Below are 14,909 nucleotides of genomic sequence, written 5' to 3' on the forward strand. Positions count from 1 at the left end.
CTGGACAGCCAAAGGCGTGTTGCAGATGGAGATGACGTGACTGATCTTGATCGCTGCCATCCAAACGTGAACAACGGCCCCACCCCCACTAAGAACGGATAAGTCCCAAACGAATTTCTTGCTGCCCTTTTGCTCTGTCTGGCGGGGCAATTGGGGCGGACGCCTGCCGGTGAACGAACTCAGTGGGCTACCTAACCTGCCGACACACTTACCTCCCGCCTTCACCTTTGTTCCACTGCATACTTCCTATTACTACTACTACTACTACCCAGTCTTGTGTGTATATACTTGGATCTCCTCCCGCTGGCCCAGCTCGTACATATCTGGTGGCCTGGCCGAGTATTATATCCGCACTACTTGTTGGGACTATTCACTGGTTTCCTCCCCTAGGCATCATCCTCTTTTGGTACTTAGATCCTGCAAGATCAGGTGCACCTTTCCGCGTCCAATTCAGCAGATTTACCAGGTACTATTCCTTGTGCTCAAGATGCATATTCTCGTGACCAATGACGATGGGCCACCGTCCCCTACCTCCTCGCCCTATGTGCATAGCTTTGTACGGGCATTGCAGCGTGCCGGCCACACCGTGTCTGTATGTCTCCCCCCATACGCAACGATCCTGGATCGGCAAGGCCCATATGGTGGGAGAGACAGTGAAGCCCTCCTACTACCGTCCCTCCGAGACGTTCGATCCCACCCCCGCCCTCCGACTCCGCCGCCGCCAAGCCCCAGGGCACCACGCACTCGCGCCCCAGCAAGTCCCGCGACATTGAGGAGTGGATATTGGTCGACGGCACGCCTGCCTCCTGCGCCCAAATCGGCCTGCACTACTTCTTTGAGGACCGCGGCCCCGTGGACCTGGTGGTCTCGGGCCCCAACTACGGCCGCAACGCGACGGCCGTGTTCGCGCTCTCGAGCGGCACGCTGGGCGGCGCCCTCGAGGCTGCCGTCTGCCGCAAGAAGGCTATCGCCGTTTCGTACGCCTTCTTCAGCCGCAACCACGATCCCGAGATCATCGAGGGCGCTAGTGCGCACAGCGTCCGCGTCATCGAGAGCCTCTACCGCCAGTGGCCCTCTGACACCAGCGTGGACCTATACTCGGTGAACGTGCCGCTGGTCGAGGGGGTCGGCAAGAACAAGACGCTCTTCACTGAGATGCTGCAGAACTACTGGTCGCAGGGCAGCTCATGCTTCACCGAGGTCGAGGGCAGCGTAGGCGCCGAAGACGAGGAAGAGCGCCGGATACGAGAGGGCGAGAGCCATGAGGGTGTGGCGCCTCAGGAGATCTCAAAGGAGACTGAGAATGGCAACGGATACGCACATCGGCATTTCAAGTGGTCGCCAAGGTTTACAGACGTATACAACAGCGTGGAGGAGTCGGCCCCAGGGAATGATGGGTGGGCTGTGAAAGAAGGCTTAACAAGGTAAGCAAAGCAAACTTGGAGTTATAGCTCCCCTTGAGTAACGTGTGCTGACAATCAATCCCCAACAGTATTACTCCAATGAAGGCAAATTTCTATCACGCGGCACCGCATCTGCACGGAACAGAGTTACAATTGTAAGTACGAAACGTGGAGAGAATATTTAGCATTAGCAACTTCGTTATCAGATGAGGCATCAGAGGGAGCTGGGGCTTGATTTTGGCCAATCTGGTCAACATTCTATAGACTATAGAGACCTAGATATGAATATCGGAGCCCCAGTTTCTTAGATACCTCCTGTGAATTCTGCTCGCGTCTGAAACTTCGCGTGCTCTGGCATGGTACGTGGCCCAGGGTGTTATGGTCAAGATCTAATGATTTGGTATAGAGAACAGACCCAGCCACAAAATGACACCAAGTCTATGACACAAGAACACTCCTTAGCACACCGACCAAAGAGCCATTTTTACGCATTAGTAGCGTACGAGGATCCTTACGTTCAACCATTGATTCTCTCGGCGCTGTCCAAGCTCTTCTCCGCGGATTCGTACACACTCCTCTCCCTTCCTGAGTCGCATGACCCGTCTTCGTCATCCGAGATCTCAATAGCTTCTCTGCTTCCTCTGTCGGCTGGTGGTGGTTCGCCCTCGGATAATGATACCCGCATCCTCCAGATCACACCGTATGAGCTGGTCGACTGGTCATATGTCTCGGACGACCACAAGGGCAACGTGATGGTCAACAGTTACATGCTGCGCAAGGCCTTGATCCGCAAGCACTACCTGGGAACCACCATCGAGCACTGGGTGGCCAAGCACCCCGAGTCGGTCCTCAACTCGCACTACCGCCGCGGGGACGCCTTCGAGGTCGACTACGCCGACTTCCTGGATGACGCGCTGGTCGAGGCGTTCGACCTGCGCGCGAGCCTCGACAAGAACGAGGAGATCGAAGATGCCAAGGATCGGGAGTGGTGGATCCTAAAGCCCGGCATGAGCGACCGCGGCCAAGGTATCCGGCTGTTCAGCACGATGGAGGAACTACAGGGGATATTTGATGGATGGGAGGACGAAGACGAGGAAGACGAGGACGAAGACGAAAATGGAGACGCAACGGCTGGAAGGAAAGAAGATGATGATGAAGATGACGATAAGGATGACGGCATCACTGCCTCCCATCTTCGCCATTTTGTGGCGCAACCTTATATTCACCAGCCCCTACTCTTACCCGCCTACGACAACCGTAAGTTTCATATCCGGACGTACGTCCTGTGCGTCGGCAGTCTCGACGTCTACGTCTACCGCGAGATGCTGGCGCTCTTCGCGGGCAAGCCCTACGTCGCGCCTTGGGAGACCTCTGCTGGAGACGATGCCAGTGAAATCGACCTCGAGGCTCATTTAACCAACACGTGCCTCCAGCGCACCGTGAAGGACGGCTCCGTGCGCCGGTTCTGGGACATTGATATTCCTATCACTGCTGCCGCATCGGGGGAGCCGTCCAAGCAAGCCATCTTCGACCAGATCTGCGCCGTCACGGGCGACCTGTTCCAGGCCGCGGCCCAGGGCGGCATGACGATGCACTTCCAGCCGCTGCCCAACGCGTTCGAGGTGTTCGGTTTGGACTTTCTCGTTGACGCCGCGGGCACCGCTTGGCTACTCGAGGTCAACAGCTTCCCCGACTTCAAGCAGACGGGCGACGAGCTCAACGGCCTGGTCCAGGGACTCTGGGAGGGCGTCATGGCGTTGGCGGTGCGGCCGCGGTTCGGCGGTCAGGAGGTCGAGACTCCTTCTGCTGTTCAGGGGGCAAGAGAACAAAAGGACAGGGAGAGCTATGCGGAGGTCAGGGATATGGTTCATGTCAGGAATGTTGATCTGGGAAGGCGGTTCGGATAAGGATAGGGGATATGTTGCGTGTTGTCGAAGGCTTCCAGATCCTACTCCGTTGTGTGTATCTCAGATCCGAGACAGCTCTACATCTGTCAAAAGTTAGTCCTAACAAGTTATATATATACACCAAGATATTATCTGAGGTGATTGCCGCCGTTGGCTTTTCCCTTGGTAGTATGCATTACTCCGAGGAGGCACATGACCCCTACTGCATCTCTGTAGGCTGCCTGAATCTGGGTCAGGCGAGGTTATAGAGAATTAGACTTGGGATCAGGTAGAGTCTGCGACTGAGCACCACGCAAGAGCCGTCACCAAAATAAGGCTGGATCCCGTCTCTTTGCGGATTGCTGCCTCGAGTATTTTCATTCTTCTTCCCCTTTCTCTCTTTTCGATCAACCGGCCGACTCATCGGCCGACTGGATGACATGAGGTAGATTGACGGCCGGGATCCAGTTTGCTTTCCTGAAATCAAGCTACTTTATGAAATATTAGCAGACCACACTGGAATCGTGATTCCCATTGAACGTATAACTGCCATGTTATATCACTTGGTGGTCCTGAAGGGGTTTCACAATAAGAGAGAAGATCCAAGCAGCGCATTACACGCGATAGGCGGGATTGGGGTTTCCGACAAGTACAGGATCATACACCTTCATGCCGTGTTACGTGACGAGATACGGTCCACGATCTCGGGAACATGCTGATCCGTCTGCTTGCTCCAACGAGGAGGGGGCTGTGAGTGACCGGTCACCCACCATTGATGACAAGTAACGAGACACAAGACGTATAATTCCGAAAATCCATACCCGGTTCACCTCTGCTCGTATTGAATGAAGCTGGTGCCAACGAGACCCCGACTACAACTAACCCGGCTGACGATTAGATAACCGCAGTTGACGAGTCAAACGAGCTGCTGCCTAAAGAAGAGACGAGGTTCGGCTAAGCCTCTATGATGAGGAGTACTCGTCGTGGCCTACTTAGTACACACAAGTATATTGATATTCTGCATATTGCCGAGCTTGTCGGCGGCCTCTTGCTCCAACTTGAAATCTCTCTCAAAATCGCGAAGTCTATTGCCACCATCAGATCGTATTATGCTGAAACAGGTACGGATGGGTGCAGATGCTGCGCCTTCCATCTTCGAGGCATCCCATGGAGGCAATAAGGTCTTGGAAGTGTGTGATGTTGTGCCTGGCCTGGTGCCCCCAAGTAGCCGCAGTATAAGCAGTATCCACCCTTACTACTACTGGCTGAGCCTGGCGGTTACTAAGCCGGGCGCTGGGCTGAGCGCCGATTGGCTGGACTATCCAATTCAATATGCCCAGCGCTTGCTTCTAGACTCCTCCTCTCACTGATCTACACAGTCACATCCTCTCGAACGAATGGGATTAGTGTCACCGTGCTTGATGATATTAATTCCTTGCGGTACACCTCGAGTGGAGGATAGGGGAGGCAAGCGGTTACACTAACCGCGGTAGCTCCTCCTACCCTCTCGACTAGCGAAGTGCACATTTTATTCCATGTACATTAGTAAAGTCAGTGACATCAAAGGTGTAGTTCTAGTGCCTGCGGTAGAAGAACGAGAGATTTCGGCGGTGTAAAATTCGAGATGACGGAGCTGCTGAAGCCCCAGTCGATTAAGACCTAACAACCCAACCTCCAGAGCACCTTCTACAGTTGATTGGATTGGTGACGGGACTATAGGCTTGGTTGGTATATGCCGAGACTGACACCGCATCCATCCACCCTCGGCCGCCAGAAAAACCCCCCCATGCGGCAATCCTTGATGCTGTTGCTGGGGAAGCTAGAAGAACGACTAGCCATGCAGCGACACTTGTCACCCACAACCCCCAAAGAACCCCCTTCAAAGAAGCAATGGAAAAGACGTATCATGGGCGGAGGCGGTCACGATGCTATGTTAACGGCATGACGTGAGCCGGAGCCCAGCTAAGCAGCAACCGCCGAAGCCGGGCCTGGGTACATAGCGCGGCTTGGGTCGTCAGCAAAGGTAAATTGTAGCATGATGGTCAGACGATGGCAGCAACAGCGGTGATGAGCGACGACCTTGTTTCTTCTTGTTTCAACGGCGTGAGCCGTCGCGGGCAGCGGGCAGTGGGTTCGAAACACATCGGAATTTTCCCTTCCCCTTGTTCCAGGACGAATTCCCGGAACAGGAAGGTAGGTCATGAGTATCAAAAAAGTCTTCTTCGCCCAGGTTGGCGGCGGCGGCGGTGGTGTGCTGCATCGTCGCGGTTAGTGTCTTTATTTTTTTTTACTCGATTATCCCAAGCGGGGCTTGCACATGTTTGATAAGTACCAATTTTTTTGTTTCTTCGCGCCGGGAAAGGAAAGGGCGTCGCTTTTGATTCCCGCGAAATGAGCAGGACTTTTTTCCTGCCCAGCGATCCGGATGTGACAACAACCCCTGGAACTGCTGTGCACTGCCACGCTCCTTGCGGGCCGATCAGAACAAACAACCCCATCACGAACACTGCAGATCAGAACAGAATCCAGGGAGAGGGAGCCAGTGTGCGTAACGCCCGCCCCCCATCCTATCTGTTTGTTTGTGTGTCTTGACTCAGACCAACGGATAGGCTGACTGGCTTGTGAATTGTCTGTGTGCTACTGAGGAGGCGCGGATCTCGCTCGGAATGCTTGCAGCCGCCGTGGTGGGTGGTGGAGGAGTCGCGCAAAGAGAGAGACCGGACTGTGAAGCTAGAAATAATGCTGCCGCCAGGCAGACGGAGCCCGCATTTCTCACACGGAATGCGCATCTTCCAAACCGGGGTAAACACGTCAAGTCAAGTGGTAGGTGGTATCTCGTCGCGCTTGAGCTGCATATTACCTGTAATGGGGTTTCGTCTGACCTCCAATTCTTGAATGGCTAGCACGGCTTCCGGTATGGGGTTCAGAGGTAGCATTCATCCACTCCGGCATGGTCAAGGCTACATACTTACTTGTGCGCATGAAGAGAAGCTAGGAACACTGGGAGTCAACAGCGACCTCTTCTAGAAGCCCGAGCCCAAGGGCGATATTGCCATCAATCTTGTTTGGCGACGGGGGGTTTGGGTGAGACTGGGAATTGACCTTCATATCTAACCGAGACGTCGTCATTGGACGCGGGCGATCGATTATATACCTTTAGTAAGTACTTTACTTGTCCCGGAGTCAGGGGGAAGCTTGCCGGCCTATTACTGTAACCGGCAAATTCAAGATTAGACGGGCCAATCGACATGCAGCTAGCCACGGCGCACATTGAGACTTGAGTTGTCCAGGGCAGACCTCATCTCCGACCGGCTGTATGGTACAACCCCTCAACATACCGTACATCTTATACGAGTCAAGCAGCTGCCAGCTTTTTAGGCTTCTCCCCCGGCCATAGCATATCGTGATATCACAGCCTGTGGATGCGATGCATAGAGCAGTATTTTACTACATACATGTAGACAAGTCCCGGAAATACCTATGGGTAATGCCATGCAAAGCAGTGCAGCTCATGTGTTAGAGATTGCTCAATTCTCAGCTAATCTAGGTACACATTATAGGCTAGCGACCGGGGGCCATGCAGGGGTGGGGGGCCACTGTCATTGGAAGTCTGAATTTCCAGATTCCATGCTTACCTCACTCAGTCCGGGGTAATTTGCTGGAATCGCCAAAACCCAGTCAAAGCCACCTTCCTCGGCAAGGACTATTGACGTACGGGACTCACTCTGGCTAGTGTTCGACTTGGAACCCGATGGCTTGGAGGGACCGTAGTCCAGTCAGACATATTGCACGTGTGCGGGCGCATCAAGATTATGATACACTCGTGGCGTAAATAAGATATTAGCCTACGGCACGGCAAGAATCAAGCTGTCTTGATGACGTCGCAAGCCAACATACTCGAGTAGCTAGCACCAATCCTTTTCTTATTTAAGTTCTGAGCTATGCCCTCAGCTCTTGGATATACCACGATGCTAAGGTCCAGCGAGCTACGAGTCCTTGGCTGAGACGAGCTCCGGCGGGCAGTACAGCGGGCGGCATATTACTCGCCAAGAGGCCAAGAAGTCTGCCCATATGGGGAGATTCAAAAATCAAGAATCCGCGAGGGGAAGGAGACCTAGCGGGCATTTCGAGGCCTCCGGGCCTCCGGCAGCTCTTGGCCTTGCTCTGTCCCTTTTCCCTGCCTCTCTTTCTTCTTCAAATCATCATGGACTCATGGTCGGTCCATGGAGCTTTCTCGAGGGGAGGCAACATTTCAGTCTGGCAGTGCGGTGCAGCTTAACGTTTGCAAACATGCCATGGCGCTAGATTAGCTGCCTTTCTCCTCACAGTCTGTACCTGTCGTGGGGCGAAAAGAGGCTTTGCGACTGAATAAGGGAGCCAGGGCTGACCGGATGGAACTTTCTTCTATCACTGTTAATTGTCAATCGTGATCGACCAAACCAACAGCTCTACCCCCTCGAGATTCACGTGGGGTAACAAATGGTATCAAGAGTCATGATCACTAAAGTGTGTGCCTACATACCTCTTATAATTGTTCTTTGTTTTGCTCCTGGTTCTAATGTGCCCTTCATGTAGGTAAGAGGCAAGGTTGGCCAGTAGTGTAAAGTAAGCATTACCGTGCTCTAGGTTATGCAGCCTTCTGTGTCGCCTCGGCTGAAGAGGAAACTAACCTAAGTGCATATCGCATGCATAGAAGTCCCGCTGACAGACACTGACACAGGGGCGCCTCTCACTGGCTCAAATGATATGTTGTATCCTATAGGTTCTATAAAAGCTTATGATTTGCTGCCTCGACGATGCACGCTGCTCAATTCCCTGCTCCCAATCCCGGCTCCGTGTATCAAGCAGGAATACCATCCCGTATTCGAGATACATTTGTACAGCGACAGGCCCCATATCGCATCGGGCTGGAGTTTGTACTGACAATTGAAGCAATGGGCACTTCTAATGCAATTGTTGATGGCAGGTTTTTAATGGGGATCGACTGGAAAATACCTAGCCAAGTACCCGGAGGTTACTTGATGGGCCGGACCACCAATAAGACCCCTGACGGGCTACCCTGGCAGCCTGGGCCGTGGTAGTAGGTTCCAATGGGTTAGTGAGGTTAGCTGGGCTAGGCTGGATACCTGCAGAGTCAAGATAAAGGCAGACTAGGGCCGACATGCACGCCCTGGGCGCTAATGCAGACATCTAGAACGGTACTGGGCGAGACTAGCTGGCGTCGTGGTGTCGTGGTACATGGGGCTTGCACAGCCTCGCTGCCAAGGGCCTTGGCTTGTTCTCTACTGGCTGGGCTCGCCTGTGCTGCTGCTTCCGCTGCTGCTGCCATTCGCCATCCGCCCTTCTCCCTCCTCCTTCACCCATCCCTCTCTGCGCGCATCAAGCAAAGCAAAGCAGGCATCAAGGTCTCTAGACTGGACTTCGCTTTCTCTGTTGTTGATTGCCACTGGAGAGGAAGCGAGAGGGAAAACCAGGGAAGCGAAGCCAATCACATTGCTAGTTGCGAAGCAAATATCGCTCCTTTCCGGGAGCTCCCTCTTTGGCCACACGTGGTGTTTGTTGTACAACTTTTGTTGCACTGCCCCCTCGACCGACCGATCGTTCTTGCTTCCTGCTAAAGATCGGATTGGTTTAAGATACATGTACTTGCTTGTACCATCAGCAAACCCAAACCAGTCCAACACCTTCTCCTGCCGGTCCTTCTTTATCTGACCTACGTACCCTGTATTGTTTTCCCTAGGCCTGTTGTTTTGCATCTTCTTCCACCGGGCCTCCTTTGGGCATTCACTACATTCTTCCCGTCTTTAACCACAGCATCCTTTGTTGTTGTAGTTTTCCAACCTCGAGAAGACCAACAACGCGTTAATACGCCACCGCTTATGGAAGGTTTGCTGGCATCACTACGAAGGCAGTGCCCCAGGAAGGCTGTGTGAAACAGCGAAGGAGAGAGGCCGAGAAAGTCATAAGAGGAGGCAGACACGCATTCCACACTCGGCATCTGGAATTTTCTCTCATTTCCCAACCCATCTCTAGTTAGACCCGGCCATTCGCGAACATGGCCGACTCCTCCAGCAACCAGGATGCGGCGACGCCTCGACGACCCAGGGCCCCGACCATCACCATAGATACCACCGCAGTTGGCGCATCGCAAGATGATGACCCGGATCCCACTGCCGCTGCACCTCGCCGCCATTCTCCCATATCTCCCACCGACGACACCGTCAGTCCTACATCAATCGCGAACCCAGTGAGCCACAGCTGGACCTCCTCGGATAACCGGACCAACATGCCTCAACGGCAGCCCTCAGGGGCCTCTGCGACTTCGGATTACCAGGGCTCCCGATCGTTCGACAGCGACAACAGCCGGCCTCAGAGCCCGCACAATGTCTCCAGCCCTGTCACCTCGAGGGGGAATGACCGAGTCCAGAATTTCTTGGCGGTGCCTAATAATTACCGATCAAGGCAGAACTCGGTGGACAGCGAGGATGGCATTAGATCTATCGCTTCAGCTTCTTCGATAGGCGAGACGGTTGCGGCGACGGCATCGTGGCAACCTGACAAGGGCGAGAAGAGCGTCGGCCTGGAGGTCGACACCAACAACGACGAAATTATGAAGGCAACGGATGCCTTGAAGCCAGACGCAGGCAATGAGGCCGATTTCGAAGTGCAAAACAACCCTTTTGCGTACAGCCCGGGACAGCTCACCAAAATGTTCAACCCGAAGTCCTTGGCTGCGTTTTATGCTCTCGGCGGTCTTTCTGGCATGGAAAAGGGCCTTCGCTCAAATCGGGAGACAGGCTTGAGTGTGGATGAGAAGCACCTGGATGGAGCAGTATCGTTCCAGGACGTAACCAAAAAGGACGCCAAGTCGACGACGGAAGGTGCAGAGAGTCCCAGCCCAGCGGCACCTGTCGCCAGGGCTAACACGGCCAACACAGCCGCACGCGAGTCCAACGACGCATTTTCCGACCGCAAGCGTGTATATGGCGATAACAGGATTCCCGAGAAGAAGGGCAAGAGCTTTCTACAGCTTGTGTGGATCACGTATAACGACAAAGTGTTGATCCTTCTTTCTATTGCTGCAGTTGTATCTCTTGCCATCGGCCTGTATCAAACCTTCGGTACCAAACACGACGCCGAGCATCCAGGAGTTGAATGGGTCGAAGGTGTCGCCATTATCGTGGCTATCGTCATCGTTGTACTCGTTGGATCTCTGAATGATTGGCAGAAGGAGCGCCAATTTGCCAAACTCAACAAAAAAGAAGCAGGATCGAGTCGTGAGGGCAGTGCGATCGGGGCAGACCGTCGAGGTCTCCGTCTTCGATATCATGGCTGGAGACGTTATCCACCTTGAGCCCGGAGACCTGATTCCTGTCGATGGAATTCTGATCCAGGGTTATAATGTCAAGTGCGATGAGTCCCAAGCGACTGGTGAATCCGACATCATCAAGAAGCGAGGGGGTGACGAGGTATTTGCTGCTATCGAAAACGGCGAGAATCTGAAAAAGGCAGATCCGTTCATTCAATCTGGAGCACGAGTTATGGAAGGCGCCGGCACGTTTTTGGCTACATCGACTGGTGTCCACTCAAGCTATGGAAAGACCATGATGGCTTTGGACGAAGACCCGGAGATCACTCCTCTCCAGTCCAAGCTCAACGTGATTGCTGAGTACATCGCCAAGCTTGGTGGTGCTGCCGGTCTACTGCTATTTCTCGTCCTGTTCATCAAGTTCCTCGTGGCGCTGCCCCACAACCCTGCCACACCTGCTGAAAAGGGGCAAAACTTCCTGAATATCTTCATCGTCGTTGTGACGATCATTGTCGTTGCCGTCCCTGAAGGCCTTCCTCTTGCCGTCACACTTGCCCTGGCGTTCGCTACCACTCGCATGCTTCGCGAGAACAACCTCGTGCGACATCTGAAGGCTTGCGAGGTCATGGGTAACGCCACTACTATTTGCTCGGACAAGACCGGAACTCTTACGCAGAACAAGATGCTCGTCGTTTCCGGAACGGTTGGGACTAGCCATCGTTTCGGTGGCGATAGCGAGAACGCTTCCGCTGGCCCTACCGCTAAGGAGCTTATAAACTCACTTGGGTCGGACGTCAAGGAGATTCTCCTGAAATCAATCTCCATGAACTCAACCGCATTCGAGGGCGATGTTGACGGCGTGAAGACCTTCATTGGTTCCAAGACGGAGACGGCCCTCCTGACTTTTGCCAAAGAGCATCTGGGTATGGGCCCTGTCAGCGAAGAACGCTCCAACTCCAAAGTTCTGCAACTAATCCCATTCGATTCTGGGCGGAAATGCATGGGTGCTGTTGTGCAATTGCCCAACGGCAAAGCCCGACTCTACGTTAAGGGAGCATCTGAGATTCTACTGGCGAAATGTACGGAGATGTTGCGCGACCCCTCCCAGGACTTGGCACGAGTTCCTCTCAGCGAGGAGAGCGCGGAAAACATCCGTGGCCTGATCGACAGCTATGCCTCCAGGTCCCTCAGAACCATCGGCCTCGTGTACCGCGACTTCGAGAAATGGCCTCCGAGAAACAGCCGCCGGACTGATGGCGAAGTAAACTTCGAAGATACGTTCCAAAGAATGACTTTCCTGGGAATGGTCGGTATTCAGGATCCGCTCCGTGAGGGCGTCGCAGATGCCGTCCGGAGCTGCCAGAAAGCCGGTGTCGTGGTCCGCATGGTGACTGGTGATAACAAGTTGACCGCACAAGCCATCGCAAAGGAATGTGGCATTCTCCAACCCGAGGGTCTCGTGATGGAAGGACCAGAATTCCGAAATCTCTCCCGGATGCAGCAAGAATCGATCATTCCTCGACTTCAGGTTTTGGCCCGATCCAGCCCCGAAGACAAGCGTATCCTGGTTCGCCGTCTCAAAGATCTGGGTGAGACCGTTGCCGTAACTGGTGATGGTACGAACGACGCTCCCGCCCTGAAGCTTGCCGATGTTGGCTTCTCCATGGGCATTGCTGGTACCGAAGTTGCCAAGGAAGCCTCTGCGATCATCCTAATGGATGATAACTTCAACAGTATTGTCAAGGCCTTGAAGTGGGGCCGTGCTGTCAACGATGCCGTGAAACGCTTCCTACAGTTCCAGCTTACCGTCAACATCACTGCTGTCATCCTGACCTTCGTCACCGCTGTTTCGAACGAGACAGAAGCGTCTGTTTTGACGGCTGTTCAGCTTCTCTGGGTTAACCTGATCATGGACACTCTTGCCGCCCTTGCCCTTGCCACCGACCCTCCCCAAGACAGTGTGCTGGACCGAAAGCCAGAGCCGCGTGGGTCAGGCATTATCTCCACTACCATGTGGAAGATGATCATCGGACAGGCCATTTACCAGCTCGTCATTACACTCCTTATCTACTACGGATCTCCTAGCATTCTGTCTTACGACGACAATATCGAGAAGGCTCAACTCAATACCCTCGTTTTCAACACATTTGTATGGATGCAGATCTTTAACCAATGGAAGTAAGTACCAGCTCCCCTTGCCCTACAGCTTCCGGTAAACCTTTAGCCGGAACATGTCACTAACTGAATGTAGCAACCGCCGCCTGGATAACAAGTTCAACATCTTCGAGGGCCTTTTCCGAAACTGGTTCTTCATTGGCATCAACACACTCATGTGTGGCGCCCAAGTCCTGATCATCTTTGTTGGCGGTGATGCGTTCAACATTGTACGAGTTGTCAATGACCAGGGCCAAAAATCACCCCCACAGACAGGAGCTCAGTGGGGATACGCTATCTTCCTCGGCATCCTTTCCATTCCCGTTGGCGCCATTATTCGATTGATTCCTGACAGCCTGCTTGCGAGCCTCGTCCCGGAGCCGTTCAAGCGGAAGTCGCCTCGCCTCCCGGGTCTCACCGTGTCGGACGAGGAGCGATTCAACTACTACCCAGCTGCATTTACCGAAGTTCGAGATGAGCTTGCCTGGTTGAAACGTATCAAGGGTGGAAGACTTAACAACCTGAAGTTCGCCATGCAACATCCACGGGAGATGCTGCTTAACAGATCCAGATCGAAGAGTCCCGTCCACTCTCGATCCAACTCGGTATCCAACAAACCATTCCCTCCCTCGACCCCGGTCCGCGAGGACAGCGTGGGTTCGATGGCACCTACACCCACACCAGATTCACGCAAACGTTCGCGTTCGATGAGGTCGCGCTCCAACTCCGCACTTGGTGCACCTACCGTCATGGCAGGCATCATTGCGGGAAGTATTGCGGCAGGATGGTCGCCCGTTGAGAGGAACGGTGACGACACGACTGCCGGACAACCACCGCGGCCCTCCCCTCTCTCGCAGCAGCAACAAGGGGGAGCCGCCGCGCCCATGTTCACAGAAGAGCCTGAGAGCATGGAGGGCGAGTCCAGCCGACCCCGCGCGACCGGCGGGGAACATCGTTGGATGTCCCCAGGCTAAGCATACCAAAGTCTCCGGCAGGAAAAGAGCGAAAATCCACTTCATAAGTAGACATGTGTTCATATAATGTAATCGAGTAGGGTGCCTGTCCCGAGAAACACCTACCTGTAAAGAATAAAACATCAGCGCTTGCCAATAATATATACCCCTTTCTAGCGAACAACCAAATCTTCCTGTTTCGAGTATAGGCACCTTGTATAGACTGTATTTGTATGTGGCCAGGGCAACTGGATGGGATCATACTTGGTTGGAGGAAGGTAGCTGGAGGGCTGGTGTTGCCCATGACTAGAAAAGAAGCTGCGATGCAATGAATGAGATGGTATTGCTACTTTATACAAGGCTAGACAATCTATCGTCATCCTAGAAATATCATCCATCTATTCATAGCGTGCGTGAGTGATACACAGCCATCGATTAAATCGAGGCTTAGCTACAGCAGAGTTTCTTGGTCCCTGGTCACTTTCTCCAAGCCTTGACTGCTGTTTCTATTCTTAGCAGCCGTTGGGGTCTGCCTACACTCTCATTACAGCTCAGCAAAGAAGCCGGTTTGTATTACAAGAATGAAGGCTACTGTAAAGCTAACGTGAAGAGTGTATGAGGGACATTGCCTATTGATAGATAGCTCTAATATTTTTGAAGGCTTGGTTCTGCTTGTTGGTCGTTGGCTTGTGTTCGTGATAAACGGCACTGGAATTTGAAGTTGGTGCAGGCAAACGACACTAGGCATGCGAGTAACTTGGATGCAAGTAAAACAATTCGTCTTCATACCTCAGGACCTATCTCGGATGTGACTATGCTGAAGGTGCATCTTTGATGCTGTCAGTGAAGAGGGATGCACGCTAGTAAAATCCAGACATCGAATGCAGCACGATACAACTCTACTCGCACGTACTGACAAGTGCATCGCGTAATTGCAGTATCTGGGAGCGAACAGATACTATACGTTTGGGTGGGTAGAGACCGGTGTAATTGTTTATTGTCGTCTTTGCTATTGACCAACGACTGCACCAACGACTGCGAGCATGGGGAGAAAGACAGGGTTCATACATGTTCTGCTCTTTTGCTCTCTCACTCTTTCGCTACCACCACCACACACCACAGTGCTCAAGCCGTCTGGTTGCGAGGTTAATGAGACTTTTCTTTATATATGTGTGCGTGTGCGCGTGTGTGGGCGATGTCTTGT

General features: G+C 53.3%; 2 protein-coding genes across 2 annotated transcripts; both read left to right on the plus strand.

Moving 5' to 3' along the window:
- Positions 1-487: 487 nt before the first annotated feature.
- Positions 488-3,310, plus strand: PG997_005884 (uncharacterized protein; the record flags this gene model as incomplete). Its single annotated transcript, XM_066810199.1, is given in 4 exon segments — positions 488-672; positions 684-1,424; positions 1,493-1,558; positions 1,810-3,310. 4 exon segments carry the CDS (start codon positions 488-490, stop codon positions 3,308-3,310), a joined length of 2,493 nt encoding a protein of 830 aa, XP_066669122.1.
- A 6,034-nt stretch (positions 3,311-9,344) lies between these two features.
- On the plus strand, positions 9,345-13,726 carry PG997_005885 (calcium p-type atpase; the record flags this gene model as incomplete). Its single annotated transcript, XM_066810200.1, is given in 3 exon segments — positions 9,345-10,566; positions 10,577-12,776; positions 12,850-13,726. 3 exon segments carry the CDS (start codon positions 9,345-9,347, stop codon positions 13,724-13,726), a joined length of 4,299 nt encoding a protein of 1,432 aa, XP_066669123.1.
- Positions 13,727-14,909: the final 1,183 nt, after the last annotated feature.

This window comes from Apiospora hydei, assembly GCF_038363865.1.
Source record: "Apiospora hydei strain CBS 114990 chromosome Unknown utg000005l_segment0_segment0, whole genome shotgun sequence".
Taxonomy (NCBI): domain Eukaryota; kingdom Fungi; phylum Ascomycota; class Sordariomycetes; order Amphisphaeriales; family Apiosporaceae; genus Apiospora; species Apiospora hydei.